Consider the following 13740-nt stretch of genomic DNA (forward strand, 5'->3'; position numbering starts at 1 on the left):
GGCTGTGGATGGAGAGGCTCTCACTGGTGCCTGGCTAGGGGAGTGGAAGTTTCCCAGGATATCAAGTTTCCCCCATGACAAAGGTTGGGGGCTGCCCTCTAAGAAGAAAGGTGGAAAGCATCTGCCTTGAAAGGGTGCCCCAGAGCACCCGGGGCCAGGCAGCATTCATCTCTCCCGAGGGAGCCGAAGGAAGGGGCCAGAGAATCGGGGAGAATGGGGGTAATTTATTCTTTAGAAAAAATTTCTGCCGTGGCTGAAAAGGACGACAACTGTGTGTAAACAGTCACACTGCAAACAGGACTGGACAGGGGACGACGCCAAGGGAGCAGAACTGTTCGCGAACTCTTTCTCTCGTTTAAATACTTTTCCATCAGGTGATCCAAAAGTAAACATCCCCCGGAAACAAACAAAACCACAAACCATCTAGATCCTGATAAAACAGAGAGAGAGACGTAGTTTGCCCATTTTAACATGAAAAAAAAAAAAAAGGACCCAGACGGGTGACTCACAAAAATGGCCAGGGGTCAAAACAAGGCAGGCTTGGGTGGGTGGCAGGCTGCCTGCAGCTCCACTTCTGGCCTGCAGGGGGCAGCAGCCATAGACACTGCCAGAAGTCCTGGGGCTTCGCAAGCCTAAACTTTCTATGGGGCAGATGAGGCTTTCCTGACATTGAAGTCACTACAGTCTAGCCACTATTATTCTTTTCATCATTTCTTCCCCTTCTTCCTCCCTGATGTTTCTGTTAATAAGAAGGAGTCCATTTTCTATTATGGAAAATTCTCAGCCATTCTGTTCATTCAGGGTCTCTGGACCTAAGATGCCCTCCTGGCCTACTGTGTATTCAGCGGCCTCTCTACTTCAAAGATTCGGTCAGCAAGACTGCAGCCACCAAAGGACATCCTACGGGAAAGTGGAATCTGGAGGAAAATCTCAGTAGCAGAGTCTGAAAGCTGACCAGGGCTTTAGAATCTCCTGGAAATCATCTCTGCACATGTCTCTGTTTTAGGGGCTGCAGAAGACCAGAGAAGTGATAGATGACTCGCCCAGAGCTGGGCAGTTTCAGGCGTTTCAATCACACAGCTAGGCTCCAAATGAGGCTCTGCCAACTGGGTCTGCAACAAGAGACTAAGCTAGACTAGAAATGGATCTTCTAGCACCTCGTCTTCAAACACAACCAAGTCAGATGCACTGGAGAGAGGTGGTCACCCTATCCATAAAGCCCTGGAAGAAGGATATTCCAGAACCTTCCTTGTTCTCCTTTAGAAAATTATATACCCTCTAAAGCTGTCCACCTGATGCGAAGAGCTGACTCATTGGAAAAGACCCTGATGCTGTGAAAGATTGAAGGCAAGAGGAGAAGGGGACGACAGAGGATGAGATGGTTTGATGGCATCACCGACTCAACGGACATGAGTTTGAGTAAACTCCGGGAGTTGGTGATGGACAGGGAAGCCTGGCGTGCTGCAGTACATGGGGTCACAAAGAGTCGGACATGACTGAGTGACTGAAATGAACTGAAAGCTATCAAGGAGCATTTTTTAAAGTTAATCCACATGGTTCTTAACCAGGGCAATTATGCCCCCCTGGGGACAACTGTAAGGAGGTATGTGCAGTTTTGCTTATCATAACGACTGGAGGATTACCCATAACTCATTGGCAGAGAAGAGGGAAGCTCAACCTCCTGGAAGTCTAAGGACAGTCCCAAGCAGTGAAGAACTATTCCTCCCCAAATGCCAAGAGCCCTCTCATTGAGAGCACAGCAATCCATCGTCCGCATTTGGCTCGGCTTGCTGAGCTCAGAGTAACAACAAGGCTACAACACTGTCCTCCTGGAAGCCCTTCTCAGCACTGAGATGCTTATCTGCCCACTTCTCAGAGTGTTCTCTGCCGACTCAATTTATTCCCAACACAGCACCTGTAAGGCTGGCAAGGGGAAAGGGCCAGTGGTTGCCAAAGATGTTAAGAGATGAATACCATCCGGGTAACGGTTTTCGTGGATTTGATCTCAATGAACAACTGCCTTGACGTTCACTAAGAGCAGAGAATGCAGAGAAAGGGCACACCTGTGAGGCTGCCAGGGCAGAGGCAGCGCTAAGTCGGAAATGCTTTGCTTTGCTTATTTTTATCTTTTTCTCTACTTCAAGCACTAGTGACCCATTGACAACATTCTAGCCACTCACACCTGAAAGTCCCTCAAAAAAAAAATTATCTGTAACTAAGAACCAAGAACCCAAAGAAGTCAAGAAGATTGGGAAACCTGGCCTTTGCACTACCAGATACAAAGCACTTTTTACACTTATTCACAATAACTCAGAAGTCACATCCAGGTTCTGCACGCAAGGAAAAAAGATTTCATGTACAGAAGACAGTAGCATAAAATTCTGAAACATCATTTGGTGGTCTCATGAAGATAATGTACACTGGACTGGGATCTCAGTCCCATCTAAGGAATTAATTAATCTACAGTAACGAAAGATCCAGAAAGAGACTGATTAAAATAAGGCTCCAAAGTGAACTCATCATGGAGTATTTAATTACTTGTGACATTCAAAACCAGACTGGTGACAGGACACAGAAACCCAGGAGAGGAGTGTCCCTTGGACATTCACACCTGCCCAGGACAAGAAAACTGGCCCCACATTAGGGGGTCATCAGACATGGGTGCTGCCTCTCAGTCCAAGACAACCAAGGAAGCCAGGAACACACCATCAGCTCAGGGTCCTTGCCTGGTCACTCATGAGAACCACCTTCAAGGCCCTGACGCTTGCCAATACCAGATCCTGCCCACCCTAGAGTTTCAGATTCAACCAGTCCAGGGTGAGCCCCAAACACCAGTTAGCTTTTTAAAGCTTGCCAGATGGTTTGAACGTGCAGCACGGCTGCACGATTTCCAATGAGGGGCTCAGAAAAGGCTCTTTGAAGGTGATGGTTTCCCAGCAGATGAGCGCAGGTGAAGGAATAGTGGGAAAAAATTATGGGGCAAAGATGATGTGATTCTCTAAGACCTGAACCCATGCTGTATCCTAAGGAGCAGAGACAATACATACAAAAGTTAAGCTGGACCCAGGTTGCGGAAGGCTGTGAACAACCAGTGAGAGCTACCCATGGGCTGTGGCTGACGGGCAGGCACGGGGTTCGGGCCAGCAGCCATGGAAACCCACCTTTGCTCCTCCTGCAGGTAACAGGCCTAGCACGGTGCTTATAAAGCAGGTTCTAGAAACTACCACTCCACGAATGGTAATGGACCCACCACCAATAGAAAGTGGTGGAGAAGACTAGCTGTTTTTATGGGGGTTGGGGGGGGGGCTGTCCAATAGTCAAATGATTTGGGGAAACCCTAGATTTAAAAAAAAAAAAACAAACGTGTCTTCCTTGAAGGACTTCTTGGTACTTTTGACACCCCAAAGGGCACTGGAAGATCCAAGAAGAGAATGAAGGACGAAGCATTTCCCAAATGTGTGACCACATCCTTTCCTGGAGGCGCATCTCCAGGGACTCATGTTCCCTGGGCCTAGAACACGTGGACAACAGCTGCCTCCCGGGAGGACCCGAGAGGCTGTGTCTGACCACCCAGAAAGTTTGGACGTATGTCCCTTTTTCTTGCCAGCGGACAAGGTAAAGAAAAACAGGCAGCTCAGAAAACCAAGAAGAAGGAGGGGTTGGAGAGAAGGTTCTCCTCTTACTGTTTTCTCAAAAAAAAAAAAAAACACATATTGCTGTTATTTCTTCAAAACCTGGTTACAAGCATAATGACTGCTCAGTGTGGAGAATTTAGACACTAAGAAATATGACATGAAAACCTTTAAAAGCAATAGCTCACCTGGTAATTATGGACTTCAGGATTTGTTTTAGAGCTAAAAAAAGAAAAAGAAAAATTGTAATAGCCTGTAAAGCAGATTGATTACTGATTTATTTAACAGCTATAAACTAATTTAGGATGCTGGCTACTCTGTTAGCAACTTTTACAAATCCTATTTCTTTTTGGTTACCAGCAGTTTAACTGAGTACATAATTGGGAAAACTAAATAGCAGCTCTCATTAGTCACTTAAAGCTCACAAATTTTAAAAAAGCTCACAAATAAAAATATCTAGGTAAGATGCCAGAATCCCAGTTGTGATGTTACATTTTGGAGGTAAAAAAGAGGTCCTTTCACAGTTGGGCAAACCAAGTAACTTTAGCGCCCGTTTCAGGTTGCCCTGGCATCGCTGGGTGGCCCATGGTATCAGGCAGCTCCAGTGACGCCCAGGGCTTTCTCCAGTTGACAGAAGAGTCGCGGGTCCCCTCTGAGCATCCACCACCACGGGCCCCACTTCTCTCAACAAGGCAGCCATGACATGGCCACCAATCTGGAAGGTTCGTTCCATATAAGGTTCTGTCCTGGGAACTTCACATCTTGTCATTTAATCCACACAGCAAGGCTATGAGGTGCATACATGTTACCACCTCATTTTATAGATAAAGGAATGGTTGTCTAACAGAGGAGTTAAAACACTTGCTGGCTAGTCCACAGCAGAGACATTCTTTGCACAATCTCTAGGCCCCCTTTCTGCTAAGCCACCCTGGCTCTCTGAGAACCTGAGGAAAGCTTCCAGGCTCCTCATGCACAATCCTATGTTGACGGAATCTGAAGTCTAACCACTCTGGTTGGAAGTATGGACAGAGACAGCTGGTGTGAAACACAACGCTTGGCCAGAGAAACCACAAACCAACCCAAGCACAGCCATCGGGCTACGCTGCTAGGGTGGCATGTTCAAAATCAAGGTTTCTCCAGCAATGAGAAGGAAACCCATCATGGCTATGAGTCTTGCTTGAGGTCCAAATAGTCCTGGGCTCCAGTTTTCAGAGAGGGCAGTGCACAGCGCCAGGCTTTAGGCCAGATTCACCCCCTGCTGCCCTTCCCTAGGAGGGCTAAGTGTCTGCAAGATGCCGTACTCCTGACATTACCTCGGTCCTCAGAGTGCAATTGTATCCCCAGCTCCCACAGCACTCCTCCCCACCCCAGGATGCCACAGGCTGTGAAGAGCAATTGAACAGCTGCGAACAGTGGTTATTAGCTCATTTGTTCCTAAAGGGTATATTTACTGGGGTTGGTTTTTTCCCTTGGTGGAGTTGTTTTTTTTTTTCTTTTAGCTTGTTGTACTTCCTGATATATATAATCTCTACTAGATGCTATGAGGAAAATGTAATTTTATTAGGGAAAAACAAACAAAACAATCACTTCCTGAGCGAGCAAAGGAAAGAAACATAAGTCATAAGCCCCTGAGAATGAAAAGCAAGACACACACTAGCCACCACAGGGATCCTGGAAACACAGCAAGCCTGTGGGCCTAAAACTAACCCACGTGGGATCCCTGAGCTCTCCTCTTATTCTCGAGGTCCAAGCCTGGTGTGGAGCAGTTCAACAGGCCCCTCGGGGCCTTCGTGAGATGCTGGGAACTGAACCCAGACACAGGAGTCAGACACCTGATGCCCAGCCGAACAAACGGCACCGCAGGCAGCGTGTGCAATCAGAGATGCAAAGCTGAGTTTTCCAGCTGTGTTAACACAAGGGCCAGCTACGTTCTCCAGAATCTTGGGGTCCCTGAGGTGTCTTGAGGCTGCCTGGGCGTGGGGTGGGGTGATGAGCAGCAGTTGCCAGCCCTGCCTTCGGGTCCCAGCTCAGCAGCATCCAGAATAACGCCAACTGGTCTGTTCTCTGTCCTGGAAAACCTTCCACGGGAGGTTTCCCCTAGGGGGCCAAAGCCAGAGGCTAAAGAAGTTTGAAAAATACTTAATCGAGCCCAACCTCTTTGTTTTCAGATGAGAAAAAGGAATGCCCAGAGCTGGTTAGTGCACCACTGGGGCTGGGCAAGAGGCCTCCCAACGTCTCATCACCAGCCCGCTCCTCCGCACGCTCTGCCAACTGCTCAGGGTGCACAGCGCCCCAGAGCTGTGCTGACCTCAAAGACCACCCTCTCCAGCAGCCTGAGCCCTATGTCTGGGATGGCCAGAGACTTCCTAAACAGGACCACCAGTGGCTGAAGCTTGGACCCAGGGGCGGAAACAATTATAGTCTGGGGTTCTCTAACATAATAGCTGTCCACCAACAATTATAGTCTGGGGTTCTCTAACATAATAGCTGTCCACCAACAATTATAGTCTGGGGTTCTCTAACATAATAGCTGTCCACCAACAATTATAGTCTGGGGTTCTCTAACATAATAGCTGTCCACCAACAATTATAGTCTGGGGTTCTCTAACATAATAGCTGTCCACCAACAATTATAGTCTGGGGTTCTCTAACATAATAGCTGTCCACCAACAATTATAGTCTGGGGTTCTCTAACATAATAGCTGTCCACCAACAATTATAGTCTGGGGTTCTCTAACATAATAGCTGTCCACCAACATCAAAGCTCACATAAGAAAGCAATTGTTTCAGGGAGAGAAAGACACATGCCAGGTGGGACAGACTGGGACCTAGATCCCCCCGGGAGCTTTAAAACCACAGATGCCCGGTCCCCACCCCCAGAGACTGATTAGCCTGGGGTGCGGCCTGGCCGAGGCTGTCACCAGCTCAGCAGGTGATTTCAACGTACAGGAAAGATGTAGGCCACCTGTGTGGTGGGGGCGGGGCGGCAAACCACGCCCCACGGGCCAAACCTGGCCCACCTGCTTTTGTGAGTAAAATTTAATTGGAACACAGTCCCGGTCATTCACTGACATCCTGTCTGTGTTGCTTTCATGCTCTAAGGACAGAGCAGAGTGGTCCTGAGACAGACAGCAGAGCCCACAACATCTAAAATGTTTACTACCTGGCACTTGACAGAAAAAGTTCGCTGACATCTGTGCTAGAGACTTTCAGTCTCATGACGAGTTCTCTTCCTGCAGGAACGTCACTGGGTGTCTGATAAAGGTCTTCCACGTGGTCTGACATAAAACCCACATGTCACTGAGCGAACCCAGCTTTTCTCCGGGAGCTTCGGCTTTTCCATAGCATGGCCCCTCTTTCCCACCACCGCCTGCAGAGCCGTTAGCACAACCCTGTCTGTCCCACAAACGCCGATCACCTTCGTCACCACTGTTACAATACCCAGAGCACAAAGCCACTCAAGCAAAGCAGCTGTGCTTTCCAAAGTAACAAACTATCTTGGAACGTTCTATTGTGTACTTGTTGAAAGCCAGGTGGACCATAGAGCCTGGCAGCAAAAAAAGGGGGTGGGGATGGGGACCATCAAGGGCCTCACTTCATGATTTAATTGTATTAAGGATAAACATCACCACTGCAAATAAATACAATAATTCGACAGCAGAGCTGTCCTCAGACTCTGCGGGCACTTACCAGAACTGAGCTGCTATCACTGGGTTACTTGCTTTAAAGGAAAAACAGAAAAAATAAGACATTTTAGAGAGCTTGACCACTTTGGACCACTTTTTACCAATGATTGGGGAAGAGACTTCCATGATCTCAGAGCAGTCCTGATCCCAGGAGGCAGACTCTTCACCCTGGTTACTTCTCCTTTCTGGAGAAAACATACATCACCTTCTTGCTGTGCCCCACCCTCTGATTCGCTCTGAAAATGATCGCTGAGCTAGTTCTCAGGACCAGGAGCCCTAGGACGCAGAGACGAGACAGTCCCTGCTCTCAAGGAGCTCACAGTTTTCTTACAGATAGAGACTGCATTGGGAGATACTACAAACGGAAATACAAGCATGAGCCTGTGCAGGGGAGCTCAGGGCAGACGCCTCCAACCCAGTCCGGGTGTGAGTCTGGAGAAGGATCATGGACAGAGATAGATCTTGTGTATCTAGACTCCATTTTGTTACGTGAAAACTGGAGCATGGAAAATCGTTACATGTTTCCCGAAGAGGCCAGAACTCTGCCTGGAGAAAATGTCAGGAAAATAAAGGAGGAAAAGAGATTGGAGACCAGGAAGGGAAGTAGAGGAGAAGCACAGAACCATGGAGTCAAGGCCCCTCCCGACTGCAGCAGCCACAGCCTCTGTGTCTGCACACCTCCAGGGGCTGGGGACTCACTCTAGGGGCTGGGGACTCACTCTCTAAAGAGGGAGCACTATCTCTGGCCGGCCACATCAGAAAGTTCTTCCTTATACCGGGGTGTTTCTGGGCAGCTTTGAACCAGTAGGCTATAAGCACAGTGCTCGCCAGGGAGGTGAACACAGCTCTTGGGACAGAGCATGCTCTCGTCTCTCCCCCCACCCCATCATCTGTCACTCCCAGCTCCTGCAATCAATCACCCTTCAAGGATCCACCACCCTCCCTGGACACACCCCCACCCTCTCAACCTCTGGCCTTTCTTGAAAGTGAGGCCACGTTCCCTGGGCTCTGGGGATTTCCCCCCCAGAGAAGCAGCCAAGAATGTCTTTAGAGAGTTTCTGGTCACCAAACTACTGCTCCGTTGGTTTACAAAAGAAGGAAACTGCAGGGAACACAAGGTTAAAGATTCTAGAATGGGAAAGCATAGGCGCCAGGTCCCACAAAGGCCCGAGTTATACAAGAAAAATATATGGAATGGCCACTACACTGATATCCAAGCAGGGGACAAGGGAGGGGTAGGGAGAGTGCAAAGGTTCTGCTATAAAAGAACAAGCATCTTAGTGCTAAACTCGAGGTCCTAAATGAAGGAGCAAGCAAGTACGGGCACGGAGAGCTAGGCTTTGGGACTGTAAACAATCCTGGACTGCTCATCTCCTGACTGCACCTGTAGTGGGTACTAGGCCCATACACGTGCGTGGCCACAGTAGTAAACGACAGACCAAGCTCAGGGAAGGGAGGAGTAGGGCCCACATCCCGGGGTCTGGCTAAATTCAAGGGCGGGGAATGTCTGGATTGACTGTGGGCCCTGAGTCCAGTATGTAAGAGTTCTGGTTCTCCTCTTACAGAGTCAGAACTCTGGTTAGCACGAGACTGATGTCCCCACGTGAAACTGCAAGATGGAAGACAGGACTTCCCGGGTGGTCCAGTGGTTAAGAATCGGCCTGCCAACGCAGAGGACATGGGTTTGACCCCTGGTCTGGGAAGATTCCACATGCTACGGTACAACTAAATCTGTGTGCCACAACTATTGAAGCCCACGTGTCCCAGAGCCCTGCTTCACAAGAGCGACGAGAAGCCCACCCACCACAACTACAGAGTAGCCCCCACTTGCTGTAACTAGAGAAAGCACGAGCACAGCAATGAAGCCCCAGCAGAGCCAAAAATGAATAAGTAAAATAGATTTAAACCGAAAAAACCACCACCAAAAAACCCAAACAAAGAAAAAGATAAACTGGAATATGGAGGAGAGACAGGGACAGTTTTTCCCTCAGAGACACATCGTCGTCTTCCACAGGCAAGAAACAAGTTCACCAATGACATCTCTGAGGTCCCAGGTCCCAAAGAAGCAAACAGGCACAAGAAAGGAAATATGGAAAAGGGAGAGGAGATGAACGCACCCAGTGGGAAAGACTGAAGACAGACGGATGGTGAGAGGAGCTTGATTCCCACCAAGAGAATCCCACTGGGGTTTTGCTGAAAGATTCATCGTGACAGAGAACAATAAACAGTTCCTCCAAAAACTGCTTCACCAAACTCCTTGGGGCTTAACCAACTAAACCATGACATAAAATTCCAAAACAGAATGCAAATCACACCACCTTTGAACGTCGAATGTCTTCGGGATGGATAGCGTTTACTAGGCTTTCTCTCGAAGGTGCTGGTTCTTCGTAACCTGGCGCCATGTGTCGCTTGATATTCCGTCCGCCCACTGGAAAGCAAACATTTCACGGCATGCTACCAAAATTGGAATGTCGGTACAGTGTATGTATTTGGAAGTGAATTTTTATATTCAAGAGCTCCAGTGTAAATTTCAACTTATCTTGAACTCGTTTGGTAAAGACACACGCTAAATTTAGCTGTTTGGACATAAAATCGCCATTGCCAAATCCAGGCTGTATTCTGTATCTACCAAAGGACAAACCTAAAATTTAGGGACCAGCCACTTGACCATACAAACCAAGGAGGTCCAAGTATCTGGAACGTTTGAGTAAGAGAACACCGAATTGCACATAAAATAACCTTTCATAAAACATATTAGGTAGATGTTCAACTCTTTTAAAAGGCTGTTATCAGTGACCACTTAAACTAAACCATGGCTTTCCTTGCTATGCCCAGGAAAACACTGCTGCTTTCAGCAAGGCTCTCAATCACCCTGACGCCCAGCTGCAGCTTCCAGGCGGCAATGCTGTCTTTGTCTGATCTATCACTGCTTCATTCCAGCCATCCTTGGTTTACAATTTATCACCTGGAAGGAGGCACTTGCCACCTGCTCTAACTGCCTCCCAGGGGCAACCTCATCTCCAAACTCCCTTCCATCTCATGCCTCTTTTTAAAGAGCACAAGGGAACCTGGGCTAGGCCAAGCCCCACGGGAGTGCCCTCCCGGGATAGAAGCCTGTCTGGGCAACTTCTACAGTCCCCTGCTCATTTCAACAACAGCAGACTTCAGAACACCATGCAATGTCTCTGCCAGGCTTTGCGGTCATGACATCTCCGACCCTCCACAGGACCCATGATTTGAGTATTTCTCAGCAAGGACTTAGTACCCCCACTCCCCTCTGCAGCATTTAAAAATACATTCAAACAAAGTAATTCTTTAAACACAAGTGCACAGCCATTTCTGTGCACAGCCAAAGAATCTGAAATGAACAAATCCTCTGGCATTTTAAATAGAGTTCAAGGACATGCCATGTGTGGGAAGAGGTTATGAAACCATGTGAAGTTTCAGATCTTGTAACTGCAATTCCTAGATCTGTAAACACGCCTCAGAAATCAACCCTGGGAGTGTATTTAAAATGGACATTTTCAGGTTTTATTCATACGGGCACATGTGTGCAGCCACAGACTCTAATTACAGAAGTCTTAGCTGGGGTCCTAAATCCTCATTTTTAACAAACACCCAGGGAATCCTCGTGCACTTTAACAGACATGGTCTTAGAATCACAAGTAAAAACATATCAGAATAAATTCTCTTTCTCCAGAGTCTTTTCAAATACTCCTGAGCCCGTCTGGGTCATTCACACAAACGGTGACACCCGCTCTTATTCCTCCTGCTGCTGCTGCTAAGTCGCTTCAGTCGTGTCCGACTCTGTGCGACCCCAGAGACGGCAGCGCACCAGGTTCCCCTGTCCCTGGGATTCTCCAGGCAAGAACACTGGAGTGGGTTGCCATTTCCTTCTCCTAACTGTCACCAAATACCTTGATGTTGGCATGTGACAGGCCATAGAGCAGTGCTTAAAATATAAGACAAAGGACCCTGCCTGCCTGGGGTTGAGGCTCAGCACTAGCACTGACTGACGGTGGCCCTGGGCGGACTATCTACACGCCGGCACTAGTTCCCTTCTTCGCAAAATGTGCATAATCTGAGGACCCATCTTATTACTGCCACAGGGAGGATTCCCCAGTTGGTACGTGAAAAGCTCCAGTGCTGGGTGGTTGATGGGGCTTTCTGAAATGATGCTCCTGTTCTACCTACAAGGGTACCGCCCAGTGTGGCAGCCACCCGCTTTCATTTGCACCGGGCTCCTGAAGCCTGGTTAGTGAGACTAAGAAACCACATTTTAACATGTATTTAACATTAATTAAATAGCCACCTGTAGCTCGTGTCTACTGAATTAGACAGCATGGCTCCAGCTGAATGTCAGTGGTTAAGCATTTTGTGATTATTAGTCTCATTTTATCAAGCAGGATAGGTAGGCTGAAAGAGCTCAGATGTTAAGAAAGAAGCTGGAGCGTGAGGTCCAATCCAAGTCCCCGAATGCACATCCACGGCTCCTTTTCCCCAGAACATCGCCGCTGCCCTCCTTCGAGCTATAAAAATGGCGCCTACCTGAACCGGAAGCGAGAGCCCAGCCGGATGAAGTCCGACCTGTTGGACTTGCTGTTTCCCGGCGTCCGCAGCCGGAAGAAGGCGTGATGCTCCACGGCGCACTTCCACAGGTGCTTGCAGGTCCGGGCGCTGTCCAGGCGGAACACGAACGTGTGCTCCTGCTCGCGGCCCTCGGAGGGGAAGTGTGGGTTCCGGTTACGCGGGGCTGGTGACACCGATGCAGGGTCACTCCCGGCGAAGAGGAGGGATGGGGCAAGGCTTACCTGATCGTCATCCTCCACCACCACCAGCGTCAGTTTGCTCTTTTTAAAATCCATTTTGGTAATTTTCGGCCTGGCCAGAGAGAAAGCATTTTAAAAGCACAGTCTGCAGGAGCAACCATCTACACATTACATAGCCCTTTCCTCTCTACCGGTTACGCTTTGATTTGCTTAAGAAATCATTCATTCAGGTAAGTGTGATTATTCAGAAGCGCCACTTCCATTGTCAGACACCCACACACGCAAGGGTCTGTGTGTTTTTAAAACAAATCTGGGTGTTGCCAGTATCCCTCGATCATCATCCCTCACATAGAATTCCAGCACAAAAAAGGAAAAAGACATTTTTAATATAGGACAAAACTAAATTACCAAAAGAATAAGCCTATTTTGTTAGCTCCTTCAAAGATTAATATGCCTGTCGGGGTCAGTCCAAGAGAATATTCACAGCCATCTCTTCCCTACAAACAAACGAAGGCACAGTCGGTAGAAGGTTCTAACAGGTGGTCACAGAGCAGAATGCAAAACAGTTCTTCACCGCGTTACTTTGTTTGCACATTGTTTACACATTTTTCCCATCACGGGGAACCCCAGTTACTTAAATGGCACAGTTCTTACCCTGACAACGTGCATGTCTACCCCATACATTTCCAGCCACTTCGCTTTATTCAGATAGGAGAGTTCCGCCTGGGCAGGGCTCTTTCCCCTTAGAGAAACCAACAAGACACGTGTGAACTGCCATGTGGACACCCACAGGAGTCTGCAGGGCGTGGCCACTCTGAGGGTGCTTGGGGCAATTAAAGGGACGAGGGATACCATCTACATTAACATGACACAACCTCCAACGACAGACTGCTAACAGAACGAGGACAGAGCAGGGCTTACAATGTGAACGCTTGAGGAAGCACTTGTGTGTGTGTAGATACGTGCCCATGTGTGCAAAGGAGAAAGGCTGAGTATACACAGCTGACTGCTCAGAGCATCCTCCTGCAGGGCAGAGAGTAGGGTGGGGCGTATGGGGAGTGGGGTATGGCAAGATCCTATACCCACACTTTTCTACGTTCTTTCAGTGGGGTACAAGAATGTGCTGATGTCACATGCCATTTTCAAGAGTCAGAATGGCTGCGGGACACCGTGAGACCATGGTAAGTCTCTGAGTCCACGAGTGACTCGGCACGGGCAGTGTTTGGGGAAGATGGGCAGGCAGTAGGAAAGGCAGCGGGCCTGTTCTCCAGGCATAAAACTGCCAGGCTAGGGTGACTGAGGGGGAAAAGGGGACAAAGCAAAGGATAAATGACAGGGCTGGATTTAGCTGTGGGGACCACGTGTCCTGAAATGTAACTCTGTACAACACATGATCTAAGATTTGAGTGTCCCCGTAAGGGACCACAGGACACATTTCTTTAGGATTATGGCCTTGAAGTTCAGGACATGCGCACAGCCCCTGGTATGCAGATTGGCTGGATCCAGGCAGCAACCCCCTGGCTTGTTCAGGAGGCTGGGCTAGTGGCCCTGGTTATTCGATGAGCAAATCAGGACCAGGCCCTGCATTTCTGAGAGGACCCAGAATGTGGTTTGGTTTTTACTGTACAGCTCGGGAAAGAGAGATGTCCTATG

General features: G+C 48.5%; 1 protein-coding gene across 1 annotated transcript in view; it reads right to left on the minus strand.

The window, feature by feature from the left end:
• EPB41L4B (erythrocyte membrane protein band 4.1 like 4B) overlaps window positions 1–13740 on the minus strand; it is a gene marked incomplete at its 5' end in the record, with an annotated part of 138993 nt that overhangs the window by 68395 nt on the left and 56858 nt on the right. Inside the window, 7 exon segments of the mRNA XM_010843622.1 lie at window positions 3821–3854; window positions 7323–7353; window positions 9637–9746; window positions 11867–12036; window positions 12130–12199; window positions 12496–12584; window positions 12742–12829. Of these exon segments, the coding sequence (XP_010841924.1) occupies window positions 3821–3854; window positions 7323–7353; window positions 9637–9746; window positions 11867–12036; window positions 12130–12199; window positions 12496–12584; window positions 12742–12829 (592 nt within the window).

Source organism: Bison bison, unplaced genomic scaffold (genome assembly GCF_000754665.1).
Source record: "Bison bison bison isolate TAMUID 2011002044 unplaced genomic scaffold, Bison_UMD1.0 scf7180017864183, whole genome shotgun sequence".
Lineage (NCBI taxonomy): Eukaryota > Metazoa > Chordata > Mammalia > Artiodactyla > Bovidae > Bison > Bison bison.